A 22,836-nucleotide genomic window follows, 5' to 3' on the forward strand; every position below is an offset into this window, starting at 1 on the left:
CTTGTTTTTCAGCTACATGAGTTGCAAGATCGGAATGCAGAGTGTCTAGGGATGTTGCACGAATCACAAGAAGAAGTGAAGTTGCTGCGCAGCAGAGCCAGCTCTGTAGCGTGTCTCTGCCACTCCCAGTCATGTGGAGCATTTCCTGTGGTAATAAATACTGCTGGCACAGCATACACCGACTGGCACACGTGGCCTGTGGCATGAAACTATATGAATGAAACAGTCGTGACAGGGGCTGCAGCAGGAACTATATTGTAGTAGGCAGAGGAACTGATCTAGAGTTTTTTCAGTTCCTTCATGTGTACTCTTTCGATAATTTTATATATTGGGGAACTAATCATTCACTTGCCGTATTGGGATATTGAGATTATTTTTCCTTTTTATATGCCTTTTCTATTAAATATAGGAATTGGCATGTCCATCAGAACTGCATGACCTTAGACTAATTGGGAAAGATGGCTCAACCAATGGAAAAGGGTTAAAGGCATTTATTTACCTTCTCTTATTAGTGTTGGGTATGTTCTGATTAGTGTACTCTCTTCTCAAATTTCTGGGCAGTGCCAGAAGTCTGTCAGGTTTTGATTGGCTATTCTGTATGTATAGAATCCCTTGTGTACATGTTTGGGCTTGTAAGAAGCGCTCTTCAAATTGTGGCTTAACTTAAGAAACCAACATGAAGAGTACCAAGAAAAAGCAGATGTTGATAATGAAAACTGAGCCCATATTGGTCATACATATTGTACGTACAGTTACAGTGGAAAACTCCCCCTCCATGCCCATCCTTCAGAGACCGAACCGTTTGTCTTAAACAACCTCATACTGGGGAAAAAATAGAGGGTTTTTTAAAATTCTTTTTTTAAAAATCTTTTCTGCCATAATTGTTAGGAAGAAGACTTGAATCTAACTTGTGAACTCTTCTGGTTTCCTTTTTTCTCTAGGATTCCCTTGCAGCAGAAATCGAAGGGACAATGCGGAAGGAGTTGAGTCAGGGTGATGAATCAGTTCTCTCCAAGCAAAAGTATGTTTTCAGATCTATATGTGCTGTTTCCATATTTTTCCTTATACTTGTATTAAGGAAGGTGAAACGGATTTCTAGAAATCTACAAATGTGACTGTTCTCTTTATAATAAGTTTTCTGTGTAATTTACCAAATACTACACAGTTTGATTAATTAATCTTTTCAACTTTGAAACCTACTATTCTTATTTGATTCTATGAGGAAGTTGAGAATTTGCTAAAAGGATGTTATTTCTTTCTGTTGTGAGATATTTAATGCAAATTCTCTGATACACAGGACTAGTTTTATCCCTATCAATGCTTGTAGAGAAATTTGGCAAATGAAATTATAGGTGGAAGACTGATAACAATTTCCCAAGCCCTGAAGACCTGTTTCTGGAGCCCTTACTTCTAAGCAGGAAGTAATAAATTAAATATATGCTTCTGAAAGCATATATAAACTAACTAAATAAAATGTATGCTCCTGACTGTTCTCAAGTGTTTATCAATAGAGGTTCAGGTCTTTCAGGTTGAAGTAAATGGTAATTCTGATATTTAATAGAGCGATACTCCTGAAAACATTAATATCTTAGGCAATCCTATTTTTCTATTTTTTCTCTTCAGTCAGGTCTCTGCAGACTTTTGAAAGTCTATTGTTCAGAGCTTTTTCTTTATTATACCTTCTTCAAAATGCTTCTGAAAACCGCATTTGTTTGCTTGTCTTTTCTGCAGATGTCAACAGAAACGAGTGTTTGACACTGTCAGGGTTGCTAATGTCACTCGTGGCCGTTGCTCTTCCTTTCCTGTCCCATTGCCAATCCCTGGATCTAATCGGTCAACTGCTGTTATGACTGCAAAACCCTTCGAGTCTGGTGTACATCAGTTGGAGAGCCACACACAGAGGACCCAGAGGAGCAGCTCTGAGAAGATTTTGAAGTAGGAAACACAGCCTGTTATCTTCTTTCTAAACTAATTGATTCAAAACTAAATCCAGACTGGCCCTCTGCTGTGTAGGAGAGAAATAGTCACTTTAGTGGTCTTAATATCTATTATGATTTGATGTTTCTCACAGAGACACTCATAATCCTGGCCAGCCGGGAACCCCTGGAGACAATGACTTAGTCAGAGCTCTGCACAGGCTCTCTCTCCGTCATCAGAACTACCTAAGTGAGAAGCAGTTCTTTCAGGAGGAATGGGAGCGAAAAATGCATTTGCTGGCTGAGCAGAAAGAAGGGGCTAGTGACTGCAATACACCAACAGAAAGCTGTTTTTCCCTGGGTACAAACTTGGAATTTAGTGATCTCTCTGCCAGCTCTAGTAATCTCCGTGTCCTCCTACCAGAAAAATTGCAGATTGTCAAACCCATTGAAGGTAAGAGGATGCTCTTCTTTCTCTCATCATCAGAAAATTATTTTACATTAATTTGCCAACTCAGTCATTGTTGGTGTGTGTGTAGCTGGTTATGATCTGCAGTATTTAGTACGCCACAAGCCAACTAGCTCATTTGTATCACTTTCTGCTTAGCTTTCTGATAGGATATTAAGTGCTGGCTTTCTTGTAGCGTTGCCATCCGAGTACATCGTGTGTATTACAGTGTTGGCGCCAGTTGGCTTAGAATCATAGAATTATAGAATAGTTTGGATTGGAAAGGGACCTTAGAGTTCACCTAGTTCCAACCTCCCTGCCATGGGCAGGGACATGCCACTAGATCAGGCTGCCCAAGGCCCCATCCAACCTGGCCTTGAACACCTTGAGTTGTTCTGATCATGAATTCCCATAGCTCAGTACAATAGCGGGTAACGGCTCTCTGAGACTTGGCTCTCTTTTGTCACCCTAGGATCTCAGACCCTGTTTCACTGGCAGCAGCTTGCTCGGCCCAACCTAGGCACCATTCTTGACCCAAGACCAGGTGTTGTTACAAAAGGTTTTACCCCTCTGCCTGATGATACTGTGTACCACATCTCTGACCTGGAGGAGGATGATGGGGAAGAAGGTGAAGGAGGTATAACATTTCAAGTGCAACAGTCCCTCCCAGAGGAAAAGAAACATACAATGACAAAGCCAGTGGCAGGAATTTTCCTACCACCTATTACTTCAGCAGCAGTACCACTCACTGGTAAGAAGCATGGTTAGATTTGTTTCTTATTTTTTTATTTTTTCATGTTTTTTTTTTTCTCTATGGAAAGTCTTTGGCCTTGTGACAATGCTGTCTTTGTTCTTTACCTTAAAAAAAAAAAATCTGTATTAGCAGTGATAATAACATTGTCTTAAAATTTGCTTTGATTAGTCCTTATCTGTCTTTATTTATAACTTGAATGGATGTCAATTCTCCACATTGCAGCCCCGAATCCAGGGAAGTGTCTGTCTTCCACGAATTCCACATTTACCTTTACTACCTGTAGGATCCTTCACCCATCAGATGTCACTCAAGTTACTCCCAGGTATGATGACTGCTGGCATCCTAAAAGTTGCTGCATAGGATTAAACAGTTGCTTTCTGGCTTCGGGCCAGTTTTAGAAAAGTCCAAGGCAGCTGGGCAACACATAGAATCATAGAATCATAGACTAGTTTGCTTTGGAAGGGACCTCAAAGACCCATCCAGTTACAACCCCCTGCCATGGGCAGGGACACCTCCCACCAGACCAGGCTGCCCAAGGCCCCATCCAACCTGGGCTTCAACACCTCCAGGGATGGGGCAGCCACAGCTTCTCTGGGCAACCTGGGCCAGGGCCTCACCACTCATGGTGAAGAAATTCTTCCTTATACCTAGCCTAAATCTGCCCCTCTCCAGTTTATACCCACTGCCTCTCGTCCTGTCACTATAAGCCTTTGTAAACAGTCCCTCCCCACCTTTCTTGTAGCCCCTTCAGGTACAACCTTCAGGAAGGTCGCTATAAGATCTCCTCAGAGCCTTCTTTTCTCCAGGCTGAACAACCCCAACTCCCTCAGCCTGTCCTCTTAGCAGAGGTGCTCCAGCTCTATGATCATCTTTGTAGCCCTCCTCTGGACTCGTTCTAACATTTCCATATCCTTCTTACGTTAAACATGTTACATACAAATAAGTGATAATTACAATGGGGAAACTTGCAGTTCTCTACAGTGAGAGTTAACCTAAAGAAAGTAAACGCATACTCTTAAATAGCAAATGCCTTTTATCCTATACCTATTGTAAAAACAATATTGATACTGCCAGATTTTTATTTCCCCTGATTGTGTCATAATTGTTTTAAACTACGTTATTACTGGACATCTGTGTTGATATTCTATCTGATCACAGAAGGTATATTCCTTGGTACTTACACCAAAACCTGTCAACATAAATATTTTCTTCTAAATATTTTGCAGAACAATAGTTTTGAATCTGCTAAAGCCGAAACTGTCATAGCTAGCAGCAGCACTTCACTTTTTCTTGAGCCTTCTGTATGCTAAAAGGCAAATACAGAGCAGAGCGGGTGTAGAGACGTCTAATGTGTGCATCTTCTCTCTTCTGTTTTTATTTTATTTCAGCTCAATGGGTGCCTCATTTTCACTTGGAAATACCGGCAGCAGCACTGGAAATGCAGTAGTGAGCACTCCAGCCGTTTCTTACAGGTTTAGTATTGGAGAATTTCTCACCAACAGAAGAGATTCAACCACTACCTTCAGCAGCACGAGCAGTCTGGCTAAACTTTTGCAAGAACGAGGCATCTCTGCCAAGGTCTATGATAGCCCTCTATTAGAAAAACTGCCATTGGTGCAGCCCCCTCGAGTTCTCCCCATTCCTTCTACTCCACCAAATTCTCCCTCTCGTTCACCTTGTCCTTCCCCTCCACCATTTGAGCCTCGAGTGCATCACTCAGAAAATTTCCTGGCTTCTCGACCAGCAGAAACATTCTTGCAAGAACTGTATGGCCTAAAGCCCTCCCGTAACTCTCCAGACGTAGGCCAGCTGAAGATGAGCCTCGTGGACAGGCTGAAGAGGCTGGGTATTGCCAGGGTGATCCAGCCCCCTGAGACACAGGACCACAGGAATAATCAGGGGCCAGAGGTTACCTTGCGGAGACAGGATTCAGCTGTGTTTTTAAATGCAGGTAGCAACTTAATGGCAGGACTGAGAAGGAACCAGAGTCTTCCAGCAATGATTGGAGCGTTGGGAGCTCCGGTTTGCACACAGTCATCAAAAATGGATATCCTAAAGGAGGACTGACTGGTCTGAAAAATGGCTGACTTCTAGTAAGTGATACATGAGGGAAAAACATCCAGCACAGGCATCGTTGGATGTGTTACAGAAGAGTTGAAGAAGGCACGTGCATGTTCAAGATGTGGGAGAGAGAAGGATTGGGATCAAGGAGAAGAAAGAAATACACTGCTTGGGTTTGAGGAAGAAGGCTTTTGTAGAAAATTACAAAAGAAGAAACCAAAGCTTAGTTTGGAGACCCCCCCCTTTAGCGTCTGTCTTAATTTAAGCAAAAATAAAGACCATTGTAGGCATTTTCAGTATTTTAACCTTTTCAGCTGTATCTGTTGAACTGTCCTGCAGGTGCTGTTCTATGTTCTATGACCATAGTATTTTACTACTTGTATAGCAGTCAGGCTGTATCATTTAACTATAATATTAACATAACAGGCAGTCCAACTGGCATTATTGGTCCAAGTTCCTCTCTGTAGCAAGCAGATATGAAAACTTGGATTTTTTAAAATGTTTTTAATTTTTGTATTTTCCATTTCAGAAATTACTCTCAAACTCCTCTAAGGGGAGAGAACATTTAGCTGTCTGCAAGACAACAGTACTTCTGTTTACAAACACAGAAACTCATGGCCAGAATTTATGTTTTGAAAGAGTGCAGTTGTGCTAGTGAGGTATTCACAGAAGTTAATTTCTTTCCAGAGCTTTTGAAGCACTCAGAGGAAGGTGCAATGAATAACAATTAAGCAGCAGGATACTGTAATTAGGATGAAAACATCAAGCTAAGACATCTTTCCAAAGTGAGCTGTGCATCTTTTTAAACAAGGATATTTTTGCACAGACAAATAACCATCTCAAGCACATTTCACTCTTGCAAAAGGAAATAAAACCAAGATGCTTGATTCAGGGTTTCTCTTTATTTGACATGAGCAGGGAGCATTTACTTCAAGACAAGTGTTGGAAAAATCAGTAACCCGACTCTTCTCTCAACAGGTAGACATATATATTTGAGAGTTCTTCAGTGAACTTCATGCCTTTCATTCACTTATTTCTGATTTTAGGCTGGATTTTGTATCAAAGACTTAATTAAGAGCAAAAATGTCTGTATTCAGAAACAGGAATATGAAAGCTAGTGTTTCTTGTAGCATTTTTATGAACTTATAGTAGTGTTGTCTACATTGAAACCCTGTGTTTTGATGATGTAGGGTGGTTCTGAAGAAAGCTGAGGTTGACTTTCCGTCTCAAAGGAGAAGTCCATTTTGGAAGTCTGATATCTGAGTGGTAATTGGCAAACTACCGCTGCCCCTGCTGCTTTTTGGATTCTTTCCTGCCCAGGGTTCTAGTCCTGACTCAGTAATCTACAATAGATTATAGTGTAACTTAAAGAAGAAAAAAGGTTGCCCAAAATTCCTCGGAGGAATGGGTCTGCACTAGTGATCTGAATGGGAGCAGGTTCCTAATCGTTGTGTAATTTTTCACAGTAACTAACAACATTTTAAAATTATTTTAAAGTTTCATTTCCACATAATTAGATAGAACAGAGTTTACCTTGCTTGTGTCAGTGCCTGTGGGGCATAGCCGGGACCTGTCTGGGTGCGTGGTGTGAAGCATCAGTGTAATTACACTGATAGGCATTTGCCGTGAGGCGCATCCGCCATCATCAGCACCGTTGTTGCTGCAGGGCTGAGTGGAGTAGGGCACGAAAAGAAAGCCTCTTCACCTGGTTTATAGGAAACTTGTAATGTGGCCTTTCTGCTTTTACAGTTCTATAGGTCTTCTGATGACTCTTTGATGTAACAGTTGTCTTTTGTAAAGGTAAAGGGAAAAGGAGTAACCACTTCAAACTTGCACAGAGTTTCTCAGCAGAAACTTAACCTGTCAGCAGCGCACAGAAATATTCAGGAAATCCTGGAGCTGCCTTTTGCTCTCGAAGCAAAATCTTACTCTTACAAAAAGGTGAATTTTATTTTTAAATACTATATACGGGTTAATTTTGGTTTTAAAAAGAAAAATATTTAACTTCTCCATGTAAGTATTTATGCTTGTCCGTACTTAGCTGTGCATGGGTCTTACCAGGCTAAATAAGGCAAGAGTGAGAGGAGTTGGGGAGGTGATTCTGCTCTCCACTGCACTCAGAGGGGTGAGTCTGCTGTGTATGTCTAACTTCTAGGGAAATAACAGGAATGAGTTAACAGAAGATCAGATAGTTTGGTAGGACAGAGAAGTGTACAGCGTATCAAAAGCATGTCCTGTCCTTTTATGTGTGTTTATTGTAGGGATACATGTAAGTTACAGATCAATTTTTGAAGGTATTACACTGTTTCTAACGCTTCCTTAGAGAACTCCCACCAGTGGGTCATTCTGTGCGTTAGCAGAAGCTGCAAATCAACTAAATCGGGATTCTTTGGCATATGTATTTTCAGTTAAAATTAATCTAAAAGCACATTAATTAAATGCATGTTTCTCTTTGGGATGCTACATATTCCATAGCTCAACAGTATAAGCTGGTTCAGTTCAGACAATACTGTGGATTGGTTTGTCTGTTTTCTCTAGGATAATGTAGCACCAGATACTTTACACAAGGTGCAAAGAAAACGGAAGGATCCATATACCATTGTGTTTGTGTGTTTATCCGGCTGGTTGATGTGTGGTGCAGTGTTGTTGAAATTCCGTCATGCATTTATACCTTTGAGTGGCCGCAGGCATTTTGTACATAGGTACCTAGGTTGCAGCAGAAGGGAAAACTGGTACTTCTTCAGAGTTCACTGGTTTGTGCCAAAACCTAGAAAAATAAACATTTTTGGACAACATACACATTTCTGAGAACATACTAAAAGTTGCCATTGTTCTAGGAACTGATGTGGCTTCTGTTGCCTCCCATAAGAGAGGAGACAAACCCGCATGACTAAGATAGCTGAAATCCTGCACAAGTGTCATTTGGTTGAGAGGAGAGGAGAACTGGAAGTAATGGAGAACTGCACGTTGGAACTGTTATCTTGCGGGTTTGAGACAGAAACTGATGCTAGAAAGGACAAACTTAGCCATGCTTGTGAGTGTCAAGAAACAGGAGGAAATTCTTGTAGTAGCTACCTTTATTCAGGCTGGCTTAAACCAAGCACAAGTTTATAGCTTTCTGGTTTCGCTGGTTTTAATAACCTCATTGATACCTGCATGGTCAAGATACCTGTGGTCAAAGTTAAAAGTCTGCTGGAGTCAAACAGCAGCAGGGAAGGAAGGAGAATAGTGGGATTCAGCCTCATTTGGCTGTTACATGAGGGGACTACACACAATGTTTGAACAGAACTTCATGATATTTTTTCATCTGCTTTTTGCACTTACTGTTGTTTCATAGTGGAATGTGAATTTGATAATAAACATGTATAACATGCCATTTTTCAGTATATTGTTCATCTTGTGTGGTTTGTTCCAGATGTCATCTTTTACACTACAGTGTAGAATAGTAAGCCTAAAGTTAGGCCATTTTTAGCTAAAATTTAGTACAATGTTAGACTGTACACAAGCTTAGTGAGTCAGTACCTGCACAAGTGGTAGCTTTAAAAGCTGAGAAATTGATTTAAAACTTGATCGGGCTGGGCTGGGCTGTTTGCTGTTGTGTTTATACCTAAGCAGTTAAAGGTGGCAGTCTGCTGTTTCAATGCAGCCTGGGGGATGATGTGATTGAGAGCAGCCCTGGAGAGAAGGACTTGGGGGTGCTGCTCAATGAGAAGCTCGGCATGAGCTGGCCATGTGCACTCTCAGCCCAGCAGGCAAAATGTGTCCTGGACTGCATCAAAAGCAGCGTGGCCAGCAGGGCAAGGGAGGGGATTCTGTCCCTCTGCTCCATTCTCATGAGACCCCTCCTAGACTACTGTGTCCAGTCCTGGAATCCCTAACATATGAATGTTCATCCCAACAAGCCCTGTATTGGAGGGAAACGGGGAAACCACCATCAGAAAAGTCTGTCGTATTCCTCTATTCCTCTCTTGTGAGACCTCATCTGGAGTTGTGTGTCCAGTTCTGGAATCCTCAACATAAGAAGGATATGGAGCTGTTGGAATGGCTCCAGCGAAGGGCTACAAAGATGATCAGAAGGCTGGAGCACCTCCCATATGAGGACAAGCTGAGAGAATTGGGCTTGTTCAGCCTGAAGAAGAGAAGGCTCTGAGGAGACCTTATAGTGACCTTCTAGTACCTGAAGGGGCTACAAGAAAGGTGGGGAGGGACTGTTCACAAAGGCTTGTAGTGATAGAATAAGGGGCAATGGCTTTAAATTGGAGAGGGGCAGATTTAGACTAGACAAAAGCATGAATTTCTTCATGCTGAGGGTGGCGAGGCACTGGCCCAGGTTGCCCAGGGAAGCTGTGGCTGCCCCATCCCTGGAGGTGTTCAAGGCCAGGTTGGATGGGAGGATCTGATGGGAGTTGTCGCTGCCCATGGCAGAGGTGGTTGGAACTGGATGGGTTTTGAGGTCCCTTCCAACCCAAACTATTCTATGATTCTAAGGTGGCAGATGTGGGTGATGTAGGAGCTGTGGTCAGACTTGGCACAGTCAATGTGCAATGCTTAAATCAAGAACAGACCCCTGACAGAGTGCTGCTGCCACTGTTTGAAAAGCCTTCACTTAAGGATTAAACTTCACCGATGCAGAACATCAACCTCTAGACAGAGTATTTGAATGTGAGCTGCAACTTTAAAGGAATGTGTTCATATTTTCTGGTACTTTGGGGTTTTTTTTTGTGTTTTGACTTTTTCCTCCTGTTATTTTAGAGCAGCTAATAAGTTATCTAGCATTATAGCGTTAGACAACACTGTTGTCTTAACAGTGCTGCTCGTTTTCCATCTCAGTAGCTGATGTTATGTCAGCCCCTATACTTGAGATAAAATGGGGGTAGGGATCCAAACCAAGCTCTTTACCCTTGAAGAGAACTCCCTTTGTGTAATCTCACTGAAATTCCCTTGGCACAAAGGTGCCAAAGTCTTGCCGGTGTCCGCCTGGGGCGGCGCACAACACCTTCAGGCTGGAAGGTTGTGATCATTTTTCCTAAAGCACTCAGTTCCTGCAGCAGGAACAACACTGATTTGCAGTTAGCAAGTTCTTGCTTGAATTAGTGTAATTACTGATAGTGGTTCTTCCAGTAGCCTGTGTGCAAGACATCTCAAAGAACCAAGAACCACTGCTAGCCTTTAGCTTTCTTATTATTCCAACATGAGAAAAGGGACAAGGTCTTGCACTATGGTCTGACTGAATCTGACTTTCCAGCTCAGCTTTTCACAGGCTGAAGCTTCTAAGTTAAGTTGGACATTTTGAGATGTTATCTTCCCCGTTCTCTATAAATTGCCACACCTATAGATGGGTAGGCAGGATTGAGATGTGCGCTGGAGCATCAGTACCTGGATTGCAAGAGATGTTGACCAGGTTTCCTTCGCTAGCAAGTAGGTAACTTGCGCTGTTTCCTAATATTCATTGTATTTATGCACACACATACTTAACACATTTGAATTTGTATGCACGTGTCCTCGGAACAAAGGCCTGTGTTACCAAGATAATTAATGACAGACCTGTGTCCCACAGTGAAGCATTATGGCCACAGGCAGAGGAATGTCAGATACTGGCAGAGTTGGGATTTCTGGCTACGTGCTCTCTCTGCAACAAAGCCATTCATGGTGCACACGAAAAGCAAGTTGATGTCAGTATCCCAGTTCCTTTTGAACTCGAGGATTTCAGCTGTCCTGAAACACCTGTGCCTGAGGAGTACAGCCGTCTGCTGCTTTGTATGAGTGCACAAAGAGTGTGGGGAGGGCTTTCCCCCCGTTTTTTCTCTAGCACTTTGGATGTAGTAAGAGAAGAGTTGTAAACCCTTTGAAGCTGCAGAAAAAGAGCTAAAACTAACCCAAACATCCCAGGCATGACTGAGGAAGGGTACAAGGAAGCGTTTCCTAGAGGAAAATAGGCTTGTTATGTTGCCAATGGGACATTGGCAATGCTGAAAAGAAATTCTGGAGTGATTCTGCGCAGATAAGATTTGGAAGTGCCTCAAGCTCCCTTCTTTTTTTTTTAGTTTGCCACATTGCTAAAAGAAAATACTTCTGACAGTCTCCCAGGAGTGAGGGCTTTTAAATAGCATTCTATACAATGGAGAACTGAATACAAATAAGGCTTTTCTTGTGGGTTGGTGTCTCCACCTGAAAATATCCACAGCTCCTGCAGCTGAGCTTTCAGTGCATTGGTTTGGATAAGCCAAGGGGAGCTGTGCTTTTAGCGTAAATCTTTAAAATAACTGGAGAGACAGAAAACCTTTGTACAGGGGTACAGTTAATTCTCTTCATAGTTGCTGGCATGGTGGTGCTATGTTTGGGTTTGTGCTGGAAACGGTGTTGATATCAGTGGTGGATAGCACATTTCTGGACACATCCAAGTGATAAACAAACTTCTGTCTATGAGCTATCCCTGCTTCAGTACAACTGGTAGTAGTTTCACAACGCTTCCCTAAACAAACATCAACAACTGCCTTGGGAAATTACTCCTAGAATGCGGAAGCGCCAATTTGCCTGTTTCCATAACCGCCCTTATCTTTGCAAACACAAAACGGTACCAAAGTGAGAAGTATTCAGCACAAGAGTCTGGGGAAGGACTTAGGCTCTTTCAAATAATTCCAGTGAAGATCAATCTGTTCAGTTAAATAAACACCTACTCTGGTACCATCACTAATGCTGAAAGCTGTAACAAGGGTCTAACACCTCATTCAAAATAAAACAGAGAAGCTAACAAAGCTTTAGCTTCTACTCAGAGTTTGTAAAACTCCCCGTTCTGTGTGCATGCAAACCACAGGAGGCAATATAAAAATGATTTTCAAGAGCTGGGTACTCCAGCAACTTTTTTCACTGTGCGTACAAGTGAGACTCAGATCAGCAAGGTAAGTGACCACAAGGTGCCTGTATCTGACCAACTGATTTTCACTGTTGAAAACTACTCTGCAAAGAGGATCGTCTAAATTGCAGATGAGGCCCCCATCCTGCTGAGGATGTTGGAAGCCAAGGGTTTGACTCTTCCTTGAGGTGTACCAAGTCCCCAAAAATGATTTAAAGTGGTGCGGAGAAGTAAAAAAAGACCACACTGACGTGACCTGATTATATCCTATAAAATTTTTGGCACCCCCACTCCTTTATTTTGCTAAAGTTACGCATAAAATACACAAGGCTTCAAAACAATTGTCCTAAGGCTTGCACTGGTAAGATACCTTACTAAAGCAACAGCAACGTGGCACAGCTGATAGAGGACATTATCAGACCATAGCTTAGTAAGAAAACCACTAAACAGAGACCAGCTCAGAGATGCTGTGAAGTATAAAGTTTCATACATATTAACACTAATTTTAAAAACATTTGATCTTGTGCTAAAAGCAGACACTGAAAGTCTGTTATGTTTTATAAAATTCCGAGCTGATAGCAGCCAGGGCGCATCAGATTCCTCTGCCACTTCCATTTAGTTGACCGGAAAGATGAGCTTTTTCCTCAGCGTGAAACTGGGCTGTGGCATCTGCTTCTCTGCATTTGGCATGCAAGTCTTTCTGCTCACCTCTCGATTCACTGCTGTCAGGATGGTGAGAATATCTTCTCCTCTGCAAAAATACAAGTACATTTTTAACAGGGGGGTAGTTAACATCAGAAAAATTACCACATTCTTATCTATCTTGATCTGTACCAGTGCTGATGGCTCCTGTTTTACACAGGCTTCGAAGCAGCTACATAAACCACTTTGAATTATCTGCATGGTGTTGCTCTGTCCTACATCACTGCTTTCACTCTGAGAGAGCACTCCCGCCTCCTAACATTTACTTCTGCATCCAAATCAAAGTCCTGTCATTCAAAAAGAAAGGTTTTGCCAAAATAGCAACTTATAGAAACATAGTTACCGAGGACAGCTGTACTCCAAGTGCTGGCACAATGCCTGTATGTACCAGGTCCCCTGCCTTGTGCTTCTGTAGGAAACATAATCTTGCAGGGTAGCCATGCCCAAGAGGAAGTCTGCCTCTGTGGGGATGCAGTCGAGCTGAAATCTTGCATCTGTTTCTACACAAGAATCTTGCTCTCCAGAATCTGTTTCGATGGTCACACCCTTCTGGCAAGCATCACCTTGGCACGCCTGAACGAAAAACACTTTCGGTTTTCCAGCAAGTGAGCGGCAATTCCGTCCAGTGAAAGAAGTCGTCAGTTCCTGGATAGGTACTTCCTGCCCATCGACACCATATATAATGCCTTTTTTCCCATGAGACAGGATACAGCAAACAAAACAGTCTTTGTCCTTGTGGTCTTCACATTTGTAGATGTTCACAGTCTCACGGATTTCTGCTGCAGTGAGATCTTTGTATTCTGCTATTGTAAAATGAAGCTTGCTAAAGACTCTTCTCAGAGCCGCTGGAAAGTAAACAGAAGGTGAATTTGAGCCGTTTCGTAATACAAAAGTTGGACTCTGCAATTGCAAACTGCATTTCTAGACAGAAACTATTCTTTTTAAAATCCTGCTACACTACTACGTGCCTGCTCTGAAAATAATCTAGTAGTCTAGCCACTAATCACATCTAGTGAGTTCCCTTAGTTCTCATTAAAAGGCTTCCTTGCGATCTTGCTGTTTAGTATTGCCTCTCTGAAAAGAACCGAACTATTAAGAAAGCTGTGCCTCCTTCCCCCGGCCACTTTACAGCTGCTCCCTTCATCTCCCAAAAGGTGCTGAGCAGTGCGGTTGCTTTACCCATGAGGAGAGGACACTACCCATTTGGGTAGTACCTGTGTCACAGGAACAGAAACCTTGCACTCTGACTCTTGAATTAAGTTGGAGTTCAATCTAACTGGGGAAGGCCCATTGATGGATTTTCTCGTAGCACAGACAGCGCAAATACAACCACCCTACAGAACCTAGGACCCGTAATGAACCAAACAGCTGCTGCAGCTAAAATGAGGGTACCTGAATAGCAAGATATCAGAGCTCCTAAAATCCAGTATCCTGCTTCTCCCTTTTTTAAACAACTAACGCCCAGTTCTGGTTCAGCAGCAAATCTGGTTCTGATTCTGCATATATTAGAAGCAGCATGCATAAGGCTGACACAAAGCCAGCCTGGCTTGTAAAGCCCAGGCCAAAATTGATGCTTAAGGTTGCAGCAAACTCAGTAAAACAGCAAAATGCTAGTGAATTGTTCTGAGTCAGCCAGTACAAGCTTGGTAAATTGATTAGGATTTGTCAGCACAGGAAACAGAGCCAACACAGCCACTACAACAGAAGTATCCTAGATCTAGCGTGAGGTGTCCCTGCCCATGGCAGGAGGGTTGGAACCAGATGATCTTTAAGGTCCCTTCCAACCCTAACTATTCTATGATTCTATGAAATTCAGACCTTTAGCACAGAAAAAGCAATGAGGTTTCTGTTTTTGAAGATACGCAAACTCATCTTTAATATGTTCACTGTACCTGCATCCACATCCGTCCCATTCCGATCCTTCATGTGTCTGAGTTCCGGCACTGCTTCCCTGGCTTTTGCAAAACTGTGATTATTCAGGATCAGGCACACTCCACGGGGCCGGCTAGTCATTTTGTAAACTTCAAGCTGTTGAAAAGAAAGACAGTTGGTGAAACTACTGCACTGTCCTCTGGGTGCTCCTCTGCCCTCGCTAGTGGCACAGCAGGGTAGAGTCGGCTGGCTTTCTCTATTGGCGGAGAGCTCTCCCCACATAGCTTTGCTCCCAGGGCATGGCAAGGCACTGCCCCACCACCCTCTGAGCACAGCATGGCAGAGTCCCTCCAGACACACATCATCGTGTTTAGCCCACGTGGGGTGCTGCCTTCACCCACTTCTCCATGCCCAGCTGCCTGCCAACCGCACCTTTCCTGGTTTAATAAACTCAGCCTATATCGCCACAAACGCAAATGATTTCCAACTTCAACACTGCAGGAGCTGCTGCCCATGACTTTGTAAAATCCTTCTGAAGTTGAGTGGTTCGTCTTCCTTCTTATAGACAGGGGGACTTTTAACAGTTGGGCTTAAAATAACTGCTGACCTCATGGAGGGACGATCTCTTTTAAGACAAAAAGACCATGTTTCTAAGAAACAAACTGACTTACCTGGGAAGATTCATTCCAACTGCCAGGCGCATCAGGTGCCACAGATGTCACCGGCCATCTGGCATGGGCTGAATACAGGCAAAAAAGTTTAATTTCAGAATGTAGCCCTAAGAGAATAAGAGCAGAGCTTCTCTTTCTCATCTCTACAAATACCTCCTGGGTTAAAACTGTTCTCTGAAAACACTGAAATGCGTGTGAACGGCTGTTCCTGTTAGCTAAAAACCACTAGATAATCAATAAATGTAAAAACTAGTACAATGTATTGTGATCAGTTCGTAATGGGATACTTGATCACTTTTTAGGTGGGCACCTGTGTAAAGAAGTGAGATGCAAGTGGTGTAGGAAGTCCAAAAGCTGAAGAAGGGTGAAAAATCTAAAGAATTTTTTGAGAGTGTCAATTACCTTCAGGGCCTCCTGTACTGCCTCTCTGCTCCTCTGTGATGATCATCTCTTCGTCACCTGAAAAGCATTCATTATTAATTCTGTACGATCACTATGTGTCACTTCAAGGATAACTATAAGAAAGAGGCCTTTTTGTTTCATTTTACCAAATTTTAATTCATATTCTTCAATTCTCTTCAACAGGCTGACGTTAATGTTTGCACAGAGAGTCTTCAGGTTACTTAGGTTCTCTTCTCCCAAAATCCCCTTCTTCTCCATCTCAATGAAAACGTCGAGCATTGCCTGTGTAATCAGACAGGTAGTTTGCTCTTAGGGCACATCCACGCTGCCACCAGGAGGGAAGCTGAGGTGTACACGCACCTCAGCTCTGACATACTGACAGCACTCGGGACCCAGAGAGTCAGTCCAGCTGACTGCTGGTTGAGTCCTCAACCGAGTCAACTAAACCTAGTTTAACAGAACCTACAAGTACTGTAAGTACAAACAGCTTCTCAAAACATATTCCCTTCCATGGCTCAGAGACACTGAGGATTAAATAAGAAGTAATCGAGGAGATCTAGTGGTGATCATACAGCAATATACAATGCCCTTTTTAAAGCCTGTTTTCATTCCCTTGACTGCCAGTGGCTACTTTGTGCACTTAACTGAAACACAAGAATTACTGTAGTGACCACCTCGAGCAATGGCAAAACTGGGTATAACCATGGGAGTATAGCGTAGAGATTGCTCTGGAGCAAAAAGGGACCCAAGGGACAGGAGCTCTTGCCAGTGAATGGCAGAGCACAGTGGTGACCCCAAGGATTTACTAGAACAGCTGTCACTACATGGTTACAGTCTCTCCCCTAGGAAAAGAGAGAAAATGATAGAACAGTTTTCATTAGACAGAACAGAGTACTCAACAGGCAGAATTGCGGTCTGAGATACTGTAAGAGCAGCTGGGTCTCCCGCAAAGCTATTTGTAAAGTACAAACTCTTGGGCCTTATCCTTGGTAAGGATCTGCCGCTTAGGTCTGTATTTTCTGAGTTTGGAAACCAACAGAACAACAACAAACAGCCCAAGGTGGATCTTCTGTGTTTGGCAGTGGCTTAGAAAGCTGCCAACAGTAAATCAGCTGGGCAAGACGAGTGAATGTGCTCATCAGTCTTTCACTGCTCAAAGCCCCCTAGTCTGATACACCCCGTATAGTGCTTGGACACGAAGGCCTCTGTGCCTGGCACATGGCCCTTTCTTTCTGGGTGCTGCTGCAAGAGCTACACAGAGCATTAACACAGACGAGTCCCATGTGCATTGGAGAGCCAACAATCTCTTTCCAGCTGCATCCTTTTTCTTATGGTCTTCACCACAAGAAGAGTGGCACCATAAGAAGAGTGACACTCATTCCCCTCAGAGCAACCCAAATGCCTCTATATCTTATAATAATAATTTAAAAAAAAAAAAGATTAAAGAAATTCTTACAGCCTTAGGGTTTAGCCTGCACTTTGGTAATTCTTTCCCTAAAAGAAACTTGAAAGAATTCAGCTCATCTTCAGTGATGTTCTCTGACAGCTGAAAGAGCAGGTACCTAGAAGGAGAAGTGGAGGACACTGTTTCATCACATTCCCAAGCCCGTCCCTCAGCACCGTTTTAACACCGTGCTCCTGAACTGCCCCCCCCTCGAAGCACATATTCTCTTTTTAACCCTTTTTGCCTGGGGGCGAGTCTCAGGATAACCTGAGGCCAAACCATTTTCAGCTGCAGTTAAAAAGTGATTAGTTTTCCCAAAACTCAAAACCACGCTGGAACTTTCAGGAGTGGTGGACAAGGACTGGCACCAGCCCCTCTGCCTCGCAGCACACGTTTCAGAGGTGTGCGGCTTCATTTCCCCCCCTTTACCGGGCAGAGATCTCCACTCTCCGCACGGCTCGTTCCTGATTCCTGTAGGAAAACATCTGCGTGCTTTCAAGCCTCGTCCCCGGCGCGGGGCGGCTCGGGGCCAGGCTCAGCCCGGGACGCTCGACACTCACCTGTAGGCTGACACCTTTGCCCTGCCGGGGACGCGGAGCTCCCTCTCCATCTCCTCTCGGCTGGAGCCCAGCTGAGCTTCCAAGAGGTCAATCCGAGAGATGCGGTAGAGCAGCTCCTTCAGGTAGGACAGGTCTCCTGCCTCGATCAGGCCTTTCTCCTGCAGCGCCTCAAAGAAGTCCTGAGCCCTCTGGATCTTTTCCAGCTTCCTCATGGGGATGTGCTGCAGGCTGAGGAACTTCAGCGCCGCCAGCTCGGCCCCGTCCAGCTCCTCGCTGACCGCCAGCAGCCGTGGCCTGGGCAGCGCCATCGCCGCGCGCTCAGCCCCTTCCCGCCTCGCCGCCCGCTTCCTACTTCCGTCTGAGCGCTTCCGACTTCCGGGCCGAATCCGCGCGAGGGCCCCTGGGACATGTAGTTCCTTGCGGTCACGGTCTTGCAGAGTAGGTTGGGTTGGAAGGGACCTCAGAGCCCACCCAGTTCCACCCCCCTGCCATGGGCAGGGACACCTCCCACCAGGCCAGGCTGCCCAAGGCCCATCCAGCCTGGCCTTGAACACCTCCAGCAATGGGGCAGACACAGCTTCCCTGGGCAACCTGGGCCAGTGCCTCACCACCCTCAGCGTGAAAAATTTCTTCCTAATGTCCGATCTAAATCTTTCTCCTTCCCATTTAAAGCCTTTCGCCCTTGTCCTATCACTTCATGCCCTTCTAAAAAGTCCCTCCCCTGCTTTCTTGCAGGCCCCCTTCAGTTACTCTAAGGCCTCTATAAGCTCTCCCCGGAGTCTTCTCTTCTCCAGGCTGAATGAGCCCAACCCTCTCAGCCTGTCCTTAGAGCAGAGGTGCTCCAGCCCTCACATCATCTTCGTGGCCCTCCTCTGGACCCGCTCTAACAGTTCCATATCCTTCTTATGTTGGGGATTCCAGAACTGGACACAGTACTGTGGGTGGGGTCTCATGAGAGTGGAGTAGAGGGACAGAATCCCCTCCCTGGACTTGCTGGCCACACTGCTTTTGATGCAGCCCAGGACACGGTTGGCCTTCTGGGCTACAAGTGTATATTGCCGACTCCTGCTAAGCTTCTCATCAATCAGCACCCCCAAGTCCTTCTCCGGAGGGCTGCTCTCAATCACATCATCCCCCATCATGTACTGAAATCGGGGATTGCCCTGACCCAGGTGTAGGACCTTGCCCTTGGCCTTGCTGAACCTCATGAGGTTCACAGAGTCCCACTTCTCCAGCTTCTCCAGGTCTCTCAGGATGACAACCCATCCTTCTGTTGTAATAACTGTACCATTCAGCTTGGTGTCATTTGCAAACTCTCTGAGGGTGTACTCGATCTCATTGTCTATATCATTGATGAAGATATTAAACAGCACTGGTCCCAGTATGGACCCCTGAGGGACACCATTTGTCATGGATCTCCATCTGGACATCCACAGAAACCCGCAATTTAACCTAGATACTGGGTGCCTGCCCCAGGAACATTGGACCCCCTGGTTTTCACCACTGGGAAGCACCAGCTGTTCCCAACTCCATTCCTGAGGGAACATCCCACCTGTACAGCTCTGCAGGTGTCCATCTGCCCAGTCTCTTCCTGCCATCACCTCTGTCTGGTTTAAAGGCACTTACAGTTCATTGGCATTTTGATACAAACAGAAAGAAGCTCCCGACACCCCTGACTCAGCTTGCTACTTGGAAGCCTTTCAGATTGCGGGCAGGCAACGTGGTGTGCCCAGTGCAGGCATTCTGCCCTCACATGCACTGGCCAGGGAACCAGCTCCTTTCACGCCCCTCTGAGGTTGGCAGGAGACCCTTCTGACAACAGCAGCAGGCTCACACGTGTGCTGCACGATGGCTAAGACCCTGCAGCGCCTCCAACGCACCTTCTAGGGCAACACTCTCCATAGATGCTACGTCACAACAGTGGGAGTGAGGCAGGAAGAAATTTTAACAGCTGGAATTTCATACTTCAGAAACCAAACATTAGCACTGAGTGCTCACGTTAAGCAGAAGATCCACCCTCAGAGTGTCCATGCTCTTCAAGTAAAGAAAGAGTGTTCTCACTAAGCACTGATTTACTACCAAAGTCCTTTCCCTCCACAAAAAAATATGTGACAATATAGGAATAACAACGTATTAAGCAGAAATCTTTACATTGGTTTTATATCACAGAAGTGTCTTATCAATGTTCAAATACCTACACAAGGCACCAGATTACTGCATATGTGGCAAGTTGAGGCAAAGGTGTAATTAATCTAAACATGACAAGACACTTTTTAACAACCCATGACCTAATATGCCCTCAAATCCTGCTAAAACAAGCTCTTCCTAGCAAATAGACCGAAGAACGTACAGATGCTTATCTTTGCACTGATATGCCTGGACAAGTCGGGCCTAAATACCAAGTGTCTACACAAATATAAAAGTAATGTAAAAGATGTAGGTGAAGCTCAGAAGATATGCCTAGAATAATATTCCACCTAGCTAGGAAAGTATTACAGTCAGCACCCACAAGAGACAGACACCTTTGGGGCTTGGGGAATTCCTGTGGCTGTCAGGAGAGAAACAGTGACAAGCAAAGGCATGGTTACGGAAAGGACACACAGAAAAGATCATCTGGTAATTTTCAACTATATTTTTTAGCGCATTGCACAGATTTGCAGATTAAACGCGCCATTCTCTGTTCATAATCTGACACACCTCTGGTTGAAAAGGAACAGATACGAATAATTTCAGAGAGCATGTGCCTGTGTTAGTTAGGGATCAGAATGAAAAGGGTAGTCAGCAAGGGCTGGATACTCAGCATCTCTTAAGAAAAATCTAGCTCTAGACTCCCTGCTGCATAACTGAATGTCCTAAATGATGTGTGTTTTGTTTCCACTTCTCCTTGGGCTTCAGGATTTCCTGCAGGAGATCTTACAGATCACAGATGTAGCCAAAAGTTCAACTCGTCAAAACTCTGCAGTACCTGAATTTCATACCACTTTGAGAATTAAGAGCGCACCCTTGTATTTCTGATGGGAAAACACATATTTGCAGTAGCCCATGTAATGGGAGAAGCTGGCAGCAATGTGGACATGGGCAGGCTCCTAACACATACCACTAACCCATCCCAGGAGCAGCACATTAACAAGTCAGCCTAAAACCATTATGGAGAGAATGACAAACTTCCCACAGAAGGTGGGAAGCTCCCTGAGAAATGGACGTTGAACTCAACAAATAGGTAGCAAGATGTAAATGACTGGGCAGAGGTTCATGCTAATGAATAACATTATTTCTGCCTCTGCAGTTAACAGTCCTCCCCAACTCTTCTAAGCATTCCTGGTTTTGAACAACATCACTCTGACCTTCCTGCTTTCAGCTTAAGCCTGCAGGACTTCAGAGAATCATGGAATCATAGAAGAGTGTGGGTTGGAACGGACCTTAAAGACCATCGAGTTCCAGCCCCCCTGCAATAGGCAAGGACATCTCACTAAAGAAGGCTGCCCAAGGCCCCATCCAGACTGGCCTTGAACACTTCCAGGGATGGGGCAGCCACAGCTTCCCTGGGCAACCTGGGCCAGTGTCTCACCACTCTCATAGTGAAGAAATTCATGCTTTTGTCTAGCCTAAATCTGCCCTGCTCCAGTTTATAGCCATTGCCCCTCATCTTATCACTACAAGCCTTTGTGAACAGTCCCTCCCCACCTTTCTTGTAGCCCCTTCAGGTACTAGAAGGTCGCTATAAGGTCTCCTCAGAGCCTTCTCTTCTTCAGGCTGAACAAGCCCAATTCTCTCGGCTTGTCCTCATATGGGAGGTGCTCCAGCCCTCTGATCATCTTTGTAGCCCTTCTCTGGAGCCATTCCAACAGCTCCATATCCTTCTTATGTTGAGGATTCCAGAACTGTACACAGAACTCCAGATGAGGTCTCACAAGAGAGGAATAGAGGGGCAGAATCACTTCCCTTGACCTGCTGGCCACACTTCTTTTGATGCAGCCCAGGATACGGTTGGCCGCCTGGGCTGCAAGTGCACACTGCCAGCTCACATCAAGCTTCTCATCAATCAGCACCCCCAAGTCCTTCTCTGCAGTGCTGATCTCAATCACATCATCCCCCATCCTGAACTGAAATCAGGGAGTGCCCCGACCCGGATGTAGGACCTTGCACTTGGCCTTGCTGAACCTCAGGAGGTTCAATTCACCAACTTTATTTTCCTACCAAATTTCTGACTCAGCCGTCAGGTGGCAGCACTTTTACTGTCTGAAACCAAACACAGAATTGAGTGCCTGGATTGTTTTGCTATAGCATTTGGTCTCCCAGCCAGGAGCTGAAGTAAAAGGAGGACAAGAAAAGTAACTATAGCTGAGGGCCTTCAGAGAGTGACAGTGATTGTCCCTCATCATTCTCCCAGTTGTGCTACAGAGGAAAAAGAAGAAAATTGCAGATCCGACTTCCTCCTTACCTCTCAGTTCCGTGGGAGGGCCACAACTACGTGCAAGAACAGATCAGCCAGTCTGCTGCAGGCGTCTGCGAGCGTACTTTGCTCAGAACCATAAAACTGAAAGAGTGTTTTCTCCTTCCTTGATCACTGTGTGAGCCACATATAAATTCAAAGTACAGCTACTTCCTGCAATCCTTTAGAGGATTTTGATGGGGGTTTCTATCTCTTCTAGTAGGTTTTCATTACCAGGCAATAACATTAGGTATGGAGGTGGCCTGAATGTTGAAGGAAGGAATGAATCATTAAGACTAATAAGAGTAATAAGAATCAGCTTGCAGTAAGAAAGAATGTGATTGTAACAGGAGTTTAGTTTGTTTACTAGCTGAAACAAGGATAGTGCCCCAGCAGGAACGAAAGACACACCTGAATTCACCAAGAGGACACAATGAGGAAGGAGAGAAGATAGAGAGAATCAGGGGATTCTGAAGACACAAAGGAACTGTGATGTACATTCCAGAGTGGGTGATAAGATATGATAATGAGTTCTATGCATGTTTAACCAACATTTCCCAAATATGTAACCAGTGTTAACATAAAAGTCCTGTAACCAGCCTCAACATACACACACACTAGGCAAAATCATTCCCTATGTGTCCGGCATCGTATTATCTATTAAAGCAATACCTCCTTAATAATAAAATTGGCATTAATTATTGAGTTTGGCCTTTTTCAC

The 22,836-nt window shown here is 44.4% G+C and overlaps 2 protein-coding genes across 4 annotated transcripts in view; one reads left to right on the forward strand and one right to left on the reverse strand.

Moving 5' to 3' along the window:
• Positions 1-7,891, forward strand: part of TRAK2 (trafficking kinesin protein 2) — a 25,609-nt gene extending 17,718 nt beyond the window's left edge. Inside the window, exons 11-17 of one of the 2 annotated variants that reach the window (XM_054070063.1) lie at positions 13-147; positions 942-1,021; positions 1,732-1,935; positions 2,072-2,370; positions 2,837-3,115; positions 3,341-3,440; positions 4,507-7,891. In XM_054070063.1, the coding sequence (XP_053926038.1) occupies positions 13-147; positions 942-1,021; positions 1,732-1,935; positions 2,072-2,370; positions 2,837-3,115; positions 3,341-3,440; positions 4,507-5,185 (1,776 nt within the window). In that variant the 3' untranslated portion in view covers positions 5,186-7,891. Of the gene's footprint in view, positions 1-12; positions 151-941; positions 1,022-1,731; positions 1,936-2,071; positions 2,371-2,836; positions 3,116-3,340; positions 3,441-4,506 lie in introns of both variants that reach the window. The other variant, XM_054070064.1, reaches the window with a different exon arrangement.
• LOC104058293 (caspase-8-like) lies at positions 6,790-18,047 on the reverse strand. 2 transcript variants are annotated; one of them, XM_054070065.1, is made up of 8 exons: positions 17,684-18,044; positions 17,136-17,241; positions 15,826-15,961; positions 15,680-15,736; positions 15,278-15,345; positions 14,627-14,762; positions 13,078-13,579; positions 6,790-12,783 (listed from the first exon to the last, which is right to left on the reverse strand). In XM_054070065.1, exons 1-8 carry the CDS (start codon positions 17,989-17,991, stop codon positions 12,648-12,650), a joined length of 1,449 nt encoding a protein of 482 aa, XP_053926040.1. In that variant the 5' UTR covers positions 17,992-18,044; the 3' UTR covers positions 6,790-12,647. The 2 variants fall into 2 exon arrangements, with proteins under 2 accessions (XP_053926040.1, XP_053926041.1); XM_054070066.1 differs by lacking the exons at positions 15,278-15,345; positions 15,680-15,736 and having other exon boundaries at positions 14,627-14,755; positions 15,766-15,961; positions 17,684-18,047.
• Between the last annotated feature and the right edge of the window lie 4,789 nt (positions 18,048-22,836).

This window comes from Cuculus canorus, chromosome 6, assembly GCF_017976375.1.
Source record: "Cuculus canorus isolate bCucCan1 chromosome 6, bCucCan1.pri, whole genome shotgun sequence".
Lineage (NCBI taxonomy): Eukaryota > Metazoa > Chordata > Aves > Cuculiformes > Cuculidae > Cuculus > Cuculus canorus.